Consider the following 17,794-nt stretch of genomic DNA (forward strand, 5'->3'; position numbering starts at 1 on the left):
GCCAGATGTAAGGTATCTACAGTAATTACTAAATCATATTAAGGTGCTGTATTCCCAAATCACACCAGTGAACCAAGAGATTTTTAGGTTACACCAACTTTAATCAAAAAGTTTAGCTCAGAGGTTAGAATTTACCAAGCATTTCATCCTCTGTGTTAATAGTGGATTAAGTTAAAACAGGCAGAAATGCTTTCTCTTGCATTATAGCTGGACTGTCTTTAAAAACATTAGAGGAAAATATTTTGAAGGATTTTTTCTATTTTCTACATATTAATTTCACATTCAATACATGATATGAAACAAATATTGATAGCTATATATTCCAGGAAATCACACCTTGACCTGCTCCAAGACCGATCATTGCAAAAGTTCTCTTTTCTGATCTGAAAACCCTGAATGGATGCCAGAATTATGCTTCTTAAAAGGCGACTGAGCTAAAAATTAATACCAACCTTTTTACATAATAAGCTGGAAACACTTCTCAGAACTAAAATAAGTCATTGGTTGTATTTTAATAGGATGAAATTGCATCCCCTCAATTCTGCAATCAATTAGCAGATGTGCTTGATCTGATAAAAAAAGTATTTTGATTTTTGTATGTAGCAATCCAGTAAACATGTTAATACTGTACCATATTATAATTGAGGAACAGATGATTCCTTAACAGTTTTGTACAGTATATTTCAAGAATTACTGTCATAAAAACTGATCCCAACTCTATTGTTTGAATTTGCTTAATCACCCAAAACAAACCAGAAACTTTGCAAATGCGGAATTAAAACTGCCCTTTTCTTTCAGGACATTTCTAAGTATTCTGCAGTAAGCGTTTTCAACTATGGACCTCAAAAATAAAGAAGTATGAAAAAATAAAACTGGCTTACACTGGCAACAAAAAGATCTCAGTACAGCCTCATCTTACTGGAATTAAAAAGAATGAACTGTGCAGAAAACCTTTCCCTAACAGAGTGTCTCCATTCTGGGGAAGGAGGCGCTGTACTTGTTGATAAACTGAGGTTGGGACTGATTCCTGCTATAATGAAAGGTGGTCACACTCGGAAAGCAAACAGAATTGTTGTGCACCCAAGTGCAAGACTGCTTAACAGGCGTCATGGTCAGACCATACACCATTGTGAGTATTTCATGATGTCTTCAGCGGTTTGTGAGAACCAACACAGAGCAGGCAAGTTAGGTGTAGTTACTGTTAGGCAAAGCGAAACCAGGAGCACTGTGTGTTTACAGGATCTATCTCCAGGGTAGGAGTAGAGGGCTTAGGCTCCACTATCTTCTCGGTCACCGTCATGGGGTGGTATGTGCGACGCGTGATGGTTTTAACAACCTTCGTCACCTACAGGAGGGGATGGAGGATTTCAAGCAATGTGAACAACAGATAATCACAAGTGGACTTTAACACAAACACAAATGACTAGAGATGGGCCTGTAGGCATAAATAATGCTTCCGTTTGGATTACTCCTCTATTGTTTTTTTTTCTCTTCTACAATTTAATCTGTTGGTTACAATAAAATTCAAAGGCAGAAACCGTTTTGAGAAACGTGAAGGCCACATGGTTGGAAAAGAGGCTGACTTGAATTTCATTTCTGTAGCATACTGAACGTAGTTACTTCTTGTGCTCATTTTATCCAGGTTGTTGCTGGTCAGGCCAATCTCTTAACTAAAGCATTGCACAACAAGGTCTTATTTTTCAAACAACAAAAGCAACATGTGTCTCATTTTGGCAATCAGACACCACATCATTTCAATTATGACCACCACTGAGCTGAAATGTGTTTAGCTCACTATTAGCTTTTCCTGTTGTCAACTGCAAGATGCAGAGACATGTAGACAGCATATGGTATTGTTCACAGAGCATACAGAAGTACTATATACACGTATAGACATGGAAATATTAGGATAATTATTATTTGCACTTCTTAAAAAAATGAAATTGTTTAATAGATAACATGTTTAGAGATGTTCAATTAAAACAAGTGAGCAATTCCTTAAATCTTTAGTGTTCTTTTCACACTTACATAATCTGTTGGACATTTTCATTTGCTTTAGTGTACCATGCACAGGAAAAATCCAAGAGTAAAACTTTTTTTTTTTAAATCAATCAGTTAAGATGCATCAGCTGAATTTAGAGGCCGTCAGTTTGTGTGTGTGTGGGGCGGGGGGTAGATTCAGTGTGAACTGTGGGGTATGACCTCAGCACAGGATTCAAGCAAAATTTGTAGCCTTCCAAAATGGAATCCACCCAATTTAGAGAAATGCCGTCATGTCAGACATTGTGCTTTCTGTTGTAAAATGAAAGCAGCTTTTAAAAAAAAGATTCTTCTGCTAGTACACCATATTACACTACAATATATACAGTATATAACAATCTTCCACAGTTCTTCATCTGATGCAGTTTAGTTCAAGCAGTGTGTCACAAGGCCAGACCAGTGGGTTCCAGTACAAGAAGAGTCTCTGCACTGGGAGTTTAGGCTGCAATGCTTTAAACAAAAGATTGTGGGTGCATGTTTCAAGCGATGAGCTTGTGACGTGAATGAGATTTGCTTAATTTAGTAAACTTTTGACTTACCTTCACATTAGTTGATAAATCCTTATCAAGACAAAATAAAAAATACAGAGAAGTACATTTAGACAACAAAAAAGAGCTTTTTAAAACAGGTAACTGAGAAACAATGGGAAGCAATTTTAGGACCGTATCCAGTTGTGGTGCCATGAGTATTGTCGTTGTTTCAACTTTTAATGGTCTTTGATGGTCTTAATGGTTTCCTTCCATGACAAGAATAAAACAGGGTAGGAAACCAGTTACTCAAAATGAATTACCATCAAAAAGTGAAAGTAATACAAATCCAAACATTATGAGATTTGTGACTTTTGTAAATCACAGAATAAATAAAACTCCCCTATGAGGGGGGACCAGGACAAACACCCCATGGCGAAGAAAATGCAGATAATTATTCTGAAATGAGGGACAAAGCTGCAGAATTAGTTTCTTAATGCTGTGATATTTCAAAAAACAAAGAAAGAAAATTTCACAGAAGCACGAACAGGCCTGAGGTGAGGGTGTACTTGTCTTGAAGGCAGTGAAATATATACTGGTTACAGAGAGACCGATACACATGGCAAAATCAAAATGTGTGCAGTTTCTCTAACCAGTCTTTTAAGCCCAGCATGTTATCTATGGGATTAGAAGTCTAAGGACGTCTTCCATCGCCCGTGTATGAAAAGGTGCTCTTGTTGTTTCTCTTCGTTAAAGAAGGGTGAGATAAGATGGTGCCAGTTTGGTCCCGGGCACTCAAGATGATGTGTTCTGCTGAGTAACTTTCCACAGCTCTGTCAGAGCACCCAGCAGGTCTTCCAGGGGTATGAGGGACGGCTCCTGTCAGGGTTTGTCCCCTTACCTACCCCCCCCCCCCCACACTCCCCCATTTACCTTCGTCTCAGTCCGGCGAGTGGTTCCATCTTCTGAGGTTACCACGGAGACGTGCGAGGTGGGCGTTCCAGGGTCCTCCTCAATCGTCACCGTCTCTTCCACCAGCTCCTGAGGCTCCTGCATCATGGCTAGTGACGTCTGGTTACTGGGGCTCTGCTCCTGCAGGCCAGAGGGCACAGAGAGACAGGGGGGTCACAGGAGGAGAAAGCAGGAAGGACTGGGGTGGGTGGGGTAGAGTCCTCATGTTTTTTTTAAATAAAAGCCTCGGTTCTGTTGGCCACTCTGATTTCTTTTCACACAAAAGCAGGAAAACTAAAGTGCAGAAATGTACAACACTGCCTGACCCTATTTCAAGGGAACACAACAAGCAGTGAACAACGTCCACAGTGTCTCTATACTGCACAGCTACCAAAGGACTATTACTGTCAAATCAATAACACACTTAGCACATATCTAAGTAACCAGGGCCCATTATTTTGGAATGTTGCAAAACTAAAAGGTCTGCTTAACTCAATTCAGCATTCTCTGCTACCTTTTCTTGTCCATAAATTCAACTCAGACTTTCATTTCAGATATTGAGGGAAATCGTCTTAATCACAGCCTGCTAAACCACAGCATAGAACTGTTGTTTTTTTAACAAACATGGCTGGTTTCAAAGCTCATTTTAGTTTGTCAATAACCACAGGTTATTTGTAAAAAGGAATAAATATTTAAACCTCAATTCCTCCCCGTGGTGGTAAAGTGAATCATTAAATTCAAAGCAACCATGTAGCACTAAACATTAAGACTGAAGCTAGTGAGAAGGATTACAGATCACACAGCGGAGCCTCTCCTGTAAACTCAAGCCTTCATGTAAGACTCGGCTTGCTCTTGTCAGAAGTCAAAAGTTTCACAGTCCTTAAAGTCTGATGCCAAAAACCATCAAGGAACAACAAGCAGCCAAATTCGGCAGCGATAGCTATAATACAGCAACTGCACTCCTCTAATTGCAAAATTACTGAAAGAAAGGAAGACACTAGAAACAACTGTCAATAACAACTAAAATTATATTTTAGCCTACAGTATGATTATAGCCTCACGGTGTCCATTAAGAAAAGTTACGCGCTATGCTGTCATTGTAAGCGAAGGAACAGAGGTTTACCGGGGCTCTTTATCATTTCCTTTGAAAATACTAACAAGGTATAAACCCTCATTAGTACTAATGAAGCTGTCATCTTCATCACTCAGACTTTCATATCACACCAGAGCTACAGGCACCTTCTATCTCTTCAACCCTTTGAAATGATCAGATGACTGTACAGTACGTCCAAACAACCTGAAGAGACTCTGACCACAGCTGGAAACAATACCAGTGTTGTGATGACCAAAGACATTTCAATTTCAATTAATCACTGGTTACAATACTTGGTGCATAATTAATTCATATGGGCAAACTCTCTCCTGTACATAAAATCTTGGCATTTCTTTCATCAGAGTAATACTGAAGAAAATATGCAATATCTAGAGGCATATTTGCTAAATTTTTAAACTTGGGATATAGCTTGGCACCACCTACTAAATACACATGATTTTTTACAACTAGGCACAAAAGACATAAATGTAAGGTTCATTTATAAGACATCTTTTTCCCCATCCATCTAAGGTAGACAGCCATGGTAAATACTCAAGTTCAGCAAACCTGGCCCTTGCTATTTACAGTAATTGAAGTTCACACCTTAACATGTCGTTAGCGCCTAAGTGGGGTGAAAATTGTAATTGTGACCTTTTCTTTCCCTCTGAAATGATTTTCCGTACAGACACGCTTGGGTACTGCTATTCGTACCAGCTCTGTCGGTTTGAATATGTCACCACTACTGCCTGCTTCATTAAGCACTTCAGGCTGCTGCCAAGCCAAAAAATGTGAAGGCTTAGCTTGGCCAGAGAAATGATGCTTAAGTGAGCCACTTCAAAAAAAGCCACTGTTCCTTCAAAAAGAAATAAACAGGAAGCAAAAAGAGTAGAACTTGCTGCCTCGAAAAAATAAATTAAAAATGCAGAAAGGAGTTAACATAAATCTTTCATCTCAGGTATGGGAAGAAATTAATTGCCTGGCTGTGACCTTTAAGAGCCGGCTAAGAAATCTCTGAGAAAATAGCTCCATAGACCAGACAGGGTGCATTAAAAATACATCCCATATTTAATCTCAGCAACGTCACCTCGCCATTTCCTGCAAGCAGTCCTTTTCGGAGAGTGACACCTCACTAAGCTGAGGCCAGACAACATTTGAATTGACAGGCACAGGAAACTGACACCAGTAAGGAAAATGGACACAACTCTGAGACATCTCACAGGGGAGACGGAACAGAAGAGTCTGAGCAAAGAATCTGGACTTAATATACTGTAGTTAAAAAAACTGGACTCTTGTTCGCCTGTAAGAACTGCCCAACCTTGACACAAAGACTCTTCCTCTGGAGAATGCTGGAACAGGGGGTTATGAAACTACTCGTATGCCTCCCTTTCAAACAAACATTAGTACCACAGAAAGCACTTATTTAATGTACAGTATTTGGCCAAACAAAGTCCTATTCTGTAAAAGAAACTTTTCAAATACATTTCTGTAAGCGGGGCAAGATTTTGAAAGCTTGCATACAGAAATGGCAGCGCTTTCTGTGATATGATGAGTCTTCTTATGTTGATGTTTGAATTGCCCACTGCGGTGAGACTTTGGTTGAAAATCTTTGAATATTCTGTCCAGGGATTTAAGGATTCAGCACTGTTTGCTCAGGGTGCCGCTTCGTCAGTTGCTGCTGATGAAAGTTCCCCCCCCCCCTTTTTCTTGCCTTGTGAAAAGGAAAGATGAGAACAGAAGTAAAGAGTATGTTTGGGAACTTGTAAAGAAATTCAGGAATCTTTGCTCCTCGTCTTTCTTGGATTCGGGGGGTTCAGAAACAGATTTCAACTGCAGGAAATTAGATGGTCTGTCAATGGCTTTTAGCATTTCACCTTTAATATATTCGACACCTCCACCTGAATGCTGGCTGTGCCAAAGAAATGAGGTTCACAAGTCCTTACCAGTCTTCACAGTGCATTGCTAACACTGCAATGTGAAAACTGTCAGCAGAAAACTATTATTTAGTTATTCTTCTCTATTTTTGATTTGAGCGCTCCTGAATTGCCTTAACCCTCATTGCCACTGCAATTTCGAAATGCTTGATTTGAATAGCTGCTGCTGTAAAGGCTGGGGCACAATATAAGCGAGTGCCCTACATGACCCTGATTTTCCACCTGCTAGGAAGAATGAGTGGAAATATTAATATTCTTCAGCAGCACCAACAAGAGGCTTATTTAACTGTTCCCCTCTGGGGATCTCCTGGAGTCTGGACAGTTAAACGTGAGATGTTCAGACAAACCAGCTTATGTAGTTTAGCACAGCTAAAGGCTCTTTTGGTCAATAATTGTTCCTTTCACAAAGACTTAGATAACTGCACTTGGTCCATTAAACACTCACTAAAACTCCAAAAAACAAACCTACCGCCGGTTATAAACAGCAAACCTGTTACAATGTGGACACAGAAAAGCTTTAATTTTATCAATTTATTTGCCTTGATTCTTTTATCCTAAGAGACTTTTATTTGCAGCCAATGACACAGCTGGGTATTTTATTGGAACAAGCCAGGCTCAGAGCCTTGCTCCAGCCTTGTCTCATCTTGGGTTTGAACCCACAACCGCCCAGTTAAAACTGCAGAACCCTGACTGCTGCTTCAGAATGCTGTGGGAAGCAAACAGCCACCCTTGTGCAGCAGGACTGTAATCTGCAGCTGGTCAGGTGGTGAAAGGTTTAACTGAACGCAGCCCTTACATACAATCCCAAAGCAGGGCAGTATGAGTCTATTTAAACTTGGGCTTCTCATGAATTCATCAGTCTTTAACTGATTGTGCCATCTTGGGAGAACCTAACCGCCATCAGATTATTCACACATCACAGGACCTAGGAGGCAGCACTTTTCCCATCAGCATGGCGTCACAAATTGGAGCCATTAATCATTAGTTCTGATTCCACCTACTGGGTGCCTAAGGAATGTAAAGATGCAGAGCTACAAGTGGGAGACGAGACACCCCAGCACAGAACCGCGAGATGCAAACAGGGGACAGGGAACGACACACAGGTGTCAGTCATTGCTGCGTGGGGGTCTTTAAGCTTCAAAGAATTGCGACTAAGAGAGCCGCATCCCAGGGATAAACAAACCGATGACGCACTTATTCAAACCAAATGGATGAAACTGTGCAATGATTGGTCCCTCAGAGGCTGAAACGAAAAAAAAAAACTGCAGTTAAAACAGGAACAACTGCAGTGCCTAGCAATAATTAAAGACCTCATCATTCCAGGGAACAAGTCACTCATCAAATTATACAGTCATTCAAATCCTGAGAGGCTTCAATGGAGGATGGCACTGTGGAATTAGAATTGTAATCATGTTTAAACTTACTGAAATAAAAATCATCACCCCAGAGATGAAATCCCCCTTCTCACATACTCCCATAAAGTCTAAAACACAATATGGTGTGTAGTACATCTTATTCTACTACCAGATGTTCTAGCTAGAAAAAAGGAGACATAATAGTGCCTCTCGGAGCCTTTAAATTGAATAGGTTTTTGAAGAAACTAAAACTACAATTCAAATCTGAGGAACAAAACTTTTAACAAACCCTACGAAACAGCAAAACAATCTTCAGAAAAGATAGACCCTTCCTTTTTCGTGTTGGGAAAAATCGCAATTATTTTCAACAGTCGGCAATGGTTATTGTTTGTTTAATACTTCATTCAGATGTAGGGTATTTGTCAGTTGAGACAACTTCACACCACACCGCAGTAGGATCACGTGGAGTGAGTGATGACCTGGGCCTGAGATTCATAAGGCTGGAATTGAAAACAGCTGCTGAATCAAGAGAATAAACAATGGATTTGAGCAACAACAATGAAACCAGTTCAAATAACTGATCCACACAAAATGTTCCAAACATTAAGCCATGGACTGCTGATTATACAGCCCTACTGACTGCACTGCAATAACAGCTTCCCTCAACACTTACTGTAGATTACCCTTACTCCAGTGTACAGTTTCACACGTACATATTTAATGTACAGGACGCAGCTAGATTGAAACTTTAAAACAAGGCCATGTTTACTATGCTACTGTGCATCATATCCTTAAACCCTAACCTTGGTATCAGCATTTTGTAGTGTCATGCAGGGAGGGTAACAGGATTTAGTTCAGACTGAGCCAGCAATCACTACAGGTCTCTGCACCTCAATGAGGGAATTAATCCCCGTTCGTGCAGCCTTTTTTCCAGAACTCCCACTCCACACATTTCTGGTTAGACCAGCTTTGGAACCCATACGCATGACACATTCGAGTCACAAGTCCCAGATTGCAGTTAATGCTAGACAAGCGGTTCTGAATAGTTTTTTGTTCTGTGGGCCTAACGGATGCTTATTTAGAAGAGCAGAGCAGGGGAATGACGGAGACAACCGAGAATAACACACAGGCGTTCAATTCACACCCTTCCCAGCACAAAACTGCAGTAAGTCCAGTAACGGTTCCAAGGTTCAGGGCCCTGACAAAGACTGCACTACAGTCAGGTGCGCACCTGGTGCCAACTGACTGGAAAGATGAATGGAACCTTGGGCCTCTCTCCCACCTCTTCTTCCAAAACTGAGGTAAACAACGCTGAGAGAATGAAGGCAGTTCCAGGTGACGGGCCACCTTCCATTATTGGCCCTAGGAGACCCAGAGCCTGTTAAACAGTATATTAAAAAGACAGACCTACTAATGGGAGAGGTGCACTGCAGAGTTTAACGAACCCCAACCTCCCCCCTCAGCTTTGGAGCTGCTTAAGCCTTCTTGATCTCTCCTCTCTCCATGCAAACTGACCTCCTCTCAGAAGGACGGATTTTGTTGAGCTTACCAGCACGGCTTTTCCCCCTTTTGATTGTGCAGAGCGAAAACCCTGACTCACACAAAAACAGAAACGGCAGTTCAGAGAGCCATCCTGAGCGCCAAAATCCAGCCCTCTTCACAACTGAGGGACGCCGCAAAAACTAAAAAAAAAACAGCACGGTTTAAAGACAGCTTTGAACTGAGAAAGAAAATACTGGTGCTACACGACCTTCCTCCGAATTAAAACAGTCCTAACCTCAAGTCTGTGATGGAGTGTATTTGTGCCACTACACCTAACGAGTCATTTAGTACGAAGAGCGGCAACTTAATTTTCTGAAGCCAAGCACTTAAATTGTTTTGTTAAGCAGTGACAATTTGAACAGGATGACATTTAGACTCTGGCTTCCCGCTGCAGTCAGGTCTGAAGTGCATGGTACAGTTCTGTAGGTGCTAGCCCACTTACTCTCCCAAAACCTTCACGGTTGTGAATAAAAATAGAAATTGCGCCAAACTGCTGAGCTTTTTTTAAAATTAAATACAGAAGCGAGCAGATGTTCCACAAATCATAAGGTTTATCTGTCTGGCATACATGAGTGCAGATCTCAGTTTTCTTTATCCAAAAATTTCTGGAAAGTGTGGATGGAAACCGTTTTCCCCAACAAGAGTTCTGGCACAATAATTAAATGAGCTGAGCCGATTCGGTTTTAAACATGGTCATTTAGTTTCTGATAAAAATAAATGGATACGATCTTCTAGTGACGTGGTAAACAAAGCAAAACCCAACACAAAATTATTGTTTCATTTTCATAACCCCTTGCTTTAGAGTACAACTTCTATAAAAGGAAAAATGAAATGAATGTAAAACAGTGTTGCTTTAAAATCCTGCAGCTTTTGAGCTGCACTGATTAGACTGACAGAAGCTCCTGAGTATATACTGTATAATGACAGTAGAACAAGACTTTAATATCAAAACCTATTTAATATAAAAAAGATTTCCATTGCATTTTGTAAGACTTAAATTCCTCAGATCAAGCTGGGTCAAGAGAAATCAAGTTATTTTGGTTGGTTCAAGAGACGTTGGGTCAAGAGAAATAAAAAGTGAACTCCCTGTGGAGGGGAGACACAGGAGGAAAAAGGAATTCGCTGCCGGCTGGAGATTAGCCACTGCCGAAGCACATGAAACAACTCCCTTTTTCGATTCTGTGTTTTTCGGGGACCTTCAAAAAGATTTTGTTTCAGCCCCAGGGAGAAGGAAGTTCAAGTCCAAATCGCTCACTGTGGTGCTGCCAGCAGCGCAGTCTGGAAGGATACCCTGCGATGGTTTTGTCAGGTTCTTGTGAGCTCTGTGTAAGGACTCTCTGCCAGTTCCAGAGGGTTGAGCAACATGCACTAAACTTCCCGAGACCTCTGTTAGTACATTACTGCAAACAACAACAGTTAAGCCTTCTCTAAAGCCTAGGGATTTCTGATTTCATGAAACTGCCACTTTCGGGAATCTCTGCAGCAATGCCATTCATTTGATCACAAGGAAGTGGATCAGACGTGCCCTTTTTTCCAGACTAAACATCAAATGCCATAACCCTTTCAAATCATATACAGGACTGCAAAAAAAGACAAGGTGCTTCAATAACACACTTTACAGATAGTGTATGAAAGTCATCACATCTAATTAAACTCCAGTGTGATTTCAAGGCTGAGCACATGAAAGTAAGCAAAAAAAAATATACAATGCATGCTTTCTCTAGCTTTTCTCACAGATAAACTTGGACTTTCTGTTACAGAAACCAAAGTAGATTTACAACTAACTTTCAACTCTAAAAAGACATACTGCCTACTGGAAAGATTCTTGCTCAATGACCAGCTACTGCAAGGACTGAACTATCCATCAAGACCTTAGGGTTAAACCTCAGCCAGATTTGTTTTAGGCTTTCTTTGGGGGAAACAAGTGCTTCTGTACATTTCAAGAATGCAACTCTTGTCAATACACAGGGGGACAGCAGACTTCTCAGTTTATTAAACCGCCTGGCGTGACACTGAGCCCCTTATTCAGACTGCTTGACTGCTGCAAAAGTATTTGCATTGCAATGTGTGCTATTTGGACATAAGACATTAGAGGTTACTGGGGCTGAGACTCACAGAGAGGGTCCTCCCATATCAAAGCATCAAGAATGTTGTTAGTGCCTCATAAAAACGGAAAGGCATCACCTTTAGCTTGACCACCATCAATAAAACCGCAGAAACATATAAAATCCGTGCGCCCCATGGTGAGAGTGAATGCAGGGCTTTGTGGTTTGTGGAGCAAGAAACTTCAACTGCAACCGACAACTATTTACTGTTTTACGGCATTCAATCTCATGTGCTATTGAACACTTAAACACCCGCCATGAGAATTCTGGGACATGAAGCCCATGAGCATCAACAGGAAAGCCCAGAGGAACTCAGCAAGACTGCTTAAATTACTATAGACTTCTCTCCCTGTCTGGAGGAAAGGCATATTTGTCATTAAACCGTGACCCTGAGCATTCAGATTTCACCCTATGAAGCATGAAGTAATCGATCGTGACAATGCTTACTGAAGATAGTAATAGTAATTTACAACCTGAAGATTCTAGACGTTTCTGCAAAAAAAGTTTAAACAATGCAGTGTAAACACAAGGCTTTGTCTGGAAAAGCCTGTGAGAATCTGTGAAGAGGCTGTTTCACTGCTCAGGTCCCTTCTTAACCAGAAGACGACTACAATTTTTTATTCATCTTTCTCTTTCAGAGAACTAAACCGACCTGTTTCTATTATTGCTAAATGAATACAGAGTTAAACTGACTAATGTATCAATCTGGATTCCAGGCAGCAGTGGCTGACTAGGAAGAAGAAACAACTCTGCATTTTAGTGGGAATTAATATTTGATTCATCTGGAATTACTGCCAAATTGATATTAAGAATTTTAATAATAGATTATTCACACACAAAAAAGCACACTAGACTAATCATTGTATGCTTTGTAAGCATTTTTTAATTAACACTAATACTTATTTACTATGGATGGGAACAAATTAAAAGAGGGACAGGGAACAAATTAAAACCACCAGACAGATACAAAACTAAAAACTTTCTTGAAAAAAAGATTAAATCTACATTATCTCTGCATCCTTAAAAAAAAAAAACAGTCCTTTCGTCTCTTTTTCAAGAACAAGATTACATTGGACTTCAAGTGACGTGTACAATACAGTCACGTTACTAATATTGAACCTTATCTCCAACAAAGAGCCATGTACATGGCAACACAGATAAGCACCCTGATCCCTATAATGTATTCCGGGCTGCAGGCAAGTCCTGGGTCTCACACGCTGTTCATATTTGCACCTCCCTTGTTCTCCTGCTCTATAGGTGGCACATGTGTGTACATGTGTGTGGGGGTAAATGAAATATGACCAATCACCAAGGGATGTCTGACTCCTTGCAGAGCAGCCTGTTGCTGCTTCTCCAGTTTTTCAAACCTTGCTGTGCAACCTAAAAAGCAACAAAGCCGAGCTCACAGTTACGGAGAAACATGGCTCTGGACAGAAAGAGGAATCCCAGCTAAAATGGACAACTGGCTGCATCCCTTTACAAGAGAACAGCTTAATGTAAGAGCTGTCCAGCAGCCCCCATTTGGACATCAGTCTTCATTAGCACTACAGAGACAAGGACACAGCACTGCCTCTGTGAGGCATAAACAGAGGAAACACATCTGACATTAAAACCAGGCACAGGAGAATGTCCAGGTTCAAAGGCACAGACCGCTGTTCTCTCTACATCCAGAAAAGCACAGTGGGGACATTTTCTTTCCACCTTTATTTTCTACCATCAACCTATTACAGCTTTTAATCCACACAATATCTCTTTGCAACTCAACCCACACTGACCTTAGACTCCCACCTTATTCCACAGCAGTCTTGTTGTACCAGGGGGCGGTTCCCACCACAAGAACATCTGGCACTGCTGACTGCTGCTTTAATCCTCAGCTGAGCCACACAAACTCGCTTTCTGACAGTGGGCGCTACAGCTCCTTAAAAAGATATGGAACTCCTGCTACCCCTCCACACGGCCTTGAAGCTACTGAAGAGCTGAAAGAATAATTGAAGCATACAGAGATACCTAGCACAGGGAAAGAACTGCTTATGTGTAAGCTTCTGATCAATAAATCTTTTTATCTGGGCTGGCTGAAGTAAATTCATTTAATCATTTCCTCTTTCTCTCAGTGTTTAAATTGCTGGCCTTCTCTCTTCCTGACTGGCCAATCTACATTGTCTACATGTATGCTGGGGGACCTAGAGTTTTCATGATCGTGTAATATGCAGCTAATTCCCTATTCTCGTCACGCACAGGAAGGGCATATGTGATGGAAATGCATATACATCTGGATGTATCAACTCCTAAATGATTAAGAAAGCAAAGCAACAGTTTATTCAAGAGAACGAGACAGCTACAGTACTTCCACTACCCTTTCCTTAAAATAGAATATCATGTAAGAGGAGTACAGTGCTGCTAGTTGGTACACTAATTCACTGGCATGAAACAGCAATCAGCTGCAGTGAGTTCTGAAACAGTCCGAAATAGATCCCCTGCCAGGATATCACACAGAAAGGCCGCTCAGATGGGAAGGGAAAGGTTCCCAATTAGCAGCACTAATCAAATCTGTGCACTAATCACAGTTCCTCCCAGACGGTGACGGCCTCCTTCACTCACAGGAACGGAAATGTGCAACTTCTCCGGCAAACACTGAGTAACAAGGTACACCGATGAGATAAACAAGCAAGGCTGGAGTTCTGGCGGACAGAAATCAAATCCAGACAGGTCTAGGGGAAAACTGTGAGGCACGGCAGCAGAAAGACAAGTCCCACAAGATATCTTTAGTCTTTAAAGAGTCCGAAGGGTTGTTTAAAAAAAATGAAAATTAAGTACAAAATAAAACAATACAGCAGTGCTGTCTATCATGCTTTCTGTGCTGGTTTTCTTCATTAATCAGTAAGACTTGGAACAAAAATAACTTTCTGGACTACTGCAGATAATGAAGAAAAACAGTTTTCAAACTTTCACTTGAAGTTTGGGTGTGTGTACGCACAAACTTTTTTCACTTTGTGCCAGAAATTACAAAAATATATCCTAGCTGCCCAAATTTTCAAGTAATTTCCCAGTTATGGGACACTGCAGGAGTTCAAAAATGCAAAAAATGGAATAATGAAGATGTGGGACCAAATTACTGTACCAGCTACTGCCAAAAATGTACTCCAGTATGACCGCACTTACGTCTAATGGGATGAAAAGCTAGCTAGTGAGTGCTCAGTACCTGAAGCAATACAGTACATAAATACAAACCACACAACAACACAGTTGACTCAATCAAAAAGACAACAGGGATTTGAAAATAAACCACCTGCATGAAATTCTAATGTTCAGGCCTGTAAGCCCATTAAGACAAAACAAAGAGGGATTCAGTTAAAAAGTCACTCAACAGATACCTTGGCGACGTTCAAGAGAAGGGTCTGTGAGCAAGAGGTTCAATACCCAGGATACTGCAGTATTCCACCGTCTCACTAAGCCTCACCCCGAGTAACCTCCTGAAGCCTTCAGCTGCTACTGTAGAGCACAGGCTAGCGGTCAGTGACTCAGTGACCACTGATCCCCACCCGTCTGAGAGGTGCTGCTGTTAAAAGACTGATTCTATTTGTGGAATCTGTGATGCACACCTAAATGGTTTTACACCTATGAATCTGGTAAAGGAGTGTGCAAAGGCATCCTTGTTGTATCCCGAAGGAGCTGTTCCTCAAGTTTCTTGTGTAGTCCAGCACAAAGCCCTCTATGAAGGGACAGTCAGGGAACCTTTCTCCTGTAGCTCACAGGCGAAAAACTTTCTCCCTTCTCACAACCTTCACATCCCAACGCCACTGAACAACAGGCTACTGCATGTGGATAATGTGTTGCTGCGTAGTTTTCAACACAGCAATTCCCCATTTTTAGTTGCCATTTAAATAAAAGCATTTCTCTTAAAAGCTTCAGGAATCCTTCAGTCCTGTGAGACCTCTTAAGCTTTTAGTGCAATTACACAAAGCATCTGTTTGCCTCAGGCCCAAGCCTGGAAAACCTACACACTTCTTAACAATCTCCAATCCAACACAGCTCTGCTACCTTTCTAGACACAAAAGAGCTGCTGATGTTAGGATCTGAAATGCTGCATGTTGAATTAATTTTACCAACTGGTAGTTGGTTCCTAACTGCCTCTTGCTATAGTACATTAAGCATTGACACACAGTATAAGATGTTGTTCAATCAAAACAATTTAATCAAAACTATGAGAGTAACTTTGATGAAGAATCTGGAAGCTAACACTTACATCTGCAATGACAGAAAGACTGAAGAATCCACTACCTAAGTCTAGCATTGTACTCATGTAGCAGGAAAATGGAAAAACCGTAGTACAGCAATAGCACAAAATAAGAGTGTTTGCCTTGGAAAAAAATCCCTCCCCACAAAGTTAATTGTACATTCTATAAAACTGCATTTTGTTTCCAAATGTCAAGGTTAACATTTCAGTCTCTACAGACATTCATCAGACATCTCGCAATACATTGGCTCCTTTGTTGAATTTTCATGTCCTGGTTAATATTTCATATCAGACGCCTATTGTGGACTGTAGTTCTAGGACCTCTGAATAAACTGTTCATTGGAGGAGGGGGATGAGCACCGATTCTGTACTAGAGATGATCAGGGCTGGGCCCGAGGGAACTGGCGGGGTAAATTATTTATTCTTTGGTAAAAAAAGACAACCAACAATCAATGAATGTATGGATGAAACGACAGAAAAAGAAACACATTAAAAAAAATTCAAACCGCTGGAATGTCCTAAATACTCATTTCCATTCAGTGAAATGACCCATTCCAGAACACTTATCCTTGAACTGTTGAACACAATCCTATCCAAATCCCTCAGACTGCATTCCTTCTGGCGGAGAAGAGGACTAACCTAGAAACCGCTGACTTTGACCCTGAACTGGTTGTTTACTCATTGCTGGAACTTTCTCGACCATATAATCTAAGGACAACGGAGAATCCAAACCCTCCCACAATACGAGGGCTGGGAGAGAGCCAGCCGAGCAACAGTGAGCAGGGAAAAAAAATGTGCTGCTTTTTTAAGGAAAAAATTGTAAAAATCAGTCAGACATACTGTACCGTGTGATTTTGTAAGACGGTAGGGGGGAAAAAAATTGAACAATGCCGTTTCGGTTACAAGAAATAGACTATCCCACAAAGTTTCCAGGTTTGAAATGGACAGCTGGCCACAAAAGATCTTAGAACATTCCTTAAAACAATTATTGGAATAAAGACAATCCCAATCCTAACTGATGTTACTTTATAAAGCTACAGATTATAATGTTACATGTCCAAAAGATGAAGCAATTTCTTGCCCTGTTTAACAAAGAAAGCCTGAGTAGCTGCATACAAATGACTTCGGACAACACAATGGAAGGCTGATTTTAATGCGCGTTTAAGTGAAGTCTCGTCAAAGAGTCACACGATGCGTTGGTAGCAGATAAGCCATAAAAAAAGCAGAAGATTGACAAGTACAAGGAGGAACGGTCAGGCAAATTTCAGCCTCTGATCTTCGGAAATGAAGTTTTCTACCGGCAGTGGCTCAACTGTCATCCATGTGTGCTGCAGACACAGGAGTCACAGTGGAAACAAGATCCTAAAATCAGGTCTTACTCACCACCAGTCCAAGACACCGTCTCAGTCAAACTGCTGAATTTTTTTGCTTAAACTTGCTTTCCATGTTTACGGGGCAATTGCCTTCTCATAACACTACAGCTACAAATTCCAGATCATTAGATGAGCTCGGAAAACATGCCCGCATTTGTTTTTAACAAGGCCAACAATTCCTACCATCTTGTCGAGATTAATGAACACCCAAGTGAAATTCCTGTCCCATATGGTGCCAAGGTGCTCCCCCTTTTCAATCGGTGAGGCACGTGTGCCGACATCTGAGCAGTTTTTCAGCACCTGTACTGGATAACATCAAGCTCCGAGCCTTCCAAAGTGAGGACCACCCCTCTCAAAGGTGACCCCCAGTGTAATAACCTGAGGGTTTTGCATCACTTCAGCCTTTCCAGATTTACTGCACAAGCTTAAACGCCTTTCAGAAAGGAAGCCTTTCCATGCAGTTGTGCATCAGTTTCTCCACCGCGAGTTCCCAGAGGCCCCCAGAAGGGTAGCACAACCCAACAAATCATTTTCCTCATTTCTCATCCTTTGCCAAGCCTTGTTTTTTTTGTCCCCCCTCTTCCACAATAATTTCACACACCCAAGATTTTTACGCTTGGAAAGCCAGCTCATACCAAAAGAATGCCCTTGAAGTACACAATTTCTTAGCGTGAGGAAGTAGCCCAACCCCTGCAATTTGATA

The 17,794-nt window shown here is 41.1% G+C and overlaps 1 protein-coding gene across 22 annotated transcripts in view; it reads right to left on the reverse strand.

The window, feature by feature from the left end:
* arvcfb (ARVCF delta catenin family member b) overlaps nt 1–17,794 on the reverse strand; it is a 158,575-nt gene that overhangs the window by 53,577 nt on the left and 87,204 nt on the right. For 12 of the 22 annotated variants that reach the window (XM_088618390.1, XM_088618385.1, XM_088618386.1 and 9 more), the window contains 3 exons: nt 3,441–3,599; nt 2,580–2,600; nt 1,238–1,345 (listed from right to left, as the gene is read on the reverse strand). In XM_088618390.1, coding sequence (XP_088474516.1) covers nt 1,238–1,345; nt 2,580–2,600; nt 3,441–3,599 — 288 coding nt within the window. Of the gene's footprint in view, nt 1–1,237; nt 1,346–2,579; nt 2,601–3,440; nt 3,600–17,274; nt 17,298–17,794 lie in introns of those variants that run through there. The other 10 variants (XM_088618405.1, XM_088618389.1, XM_088618406.1 and 7 more) reach the window with 4 other exon arrangements.

Source organism: Lepisosteus platostomus, chromosome 24 (genome assembly GCF_059453375.1).
Source record: "Lepisosteus platostomus isolate fLepPlt1 chromosome 24, fLepPlt1.hap1, whole genome shotgun sequence".
In the NCBI taxonomy this organism is placed as follows: domain Eukaryota; kingdom Metazoa; phylum Chordata; class Actinopteri; order Semionotiformes; family Lepisosteidae; genus Lepisosteus; species Lepisosteus platostomus.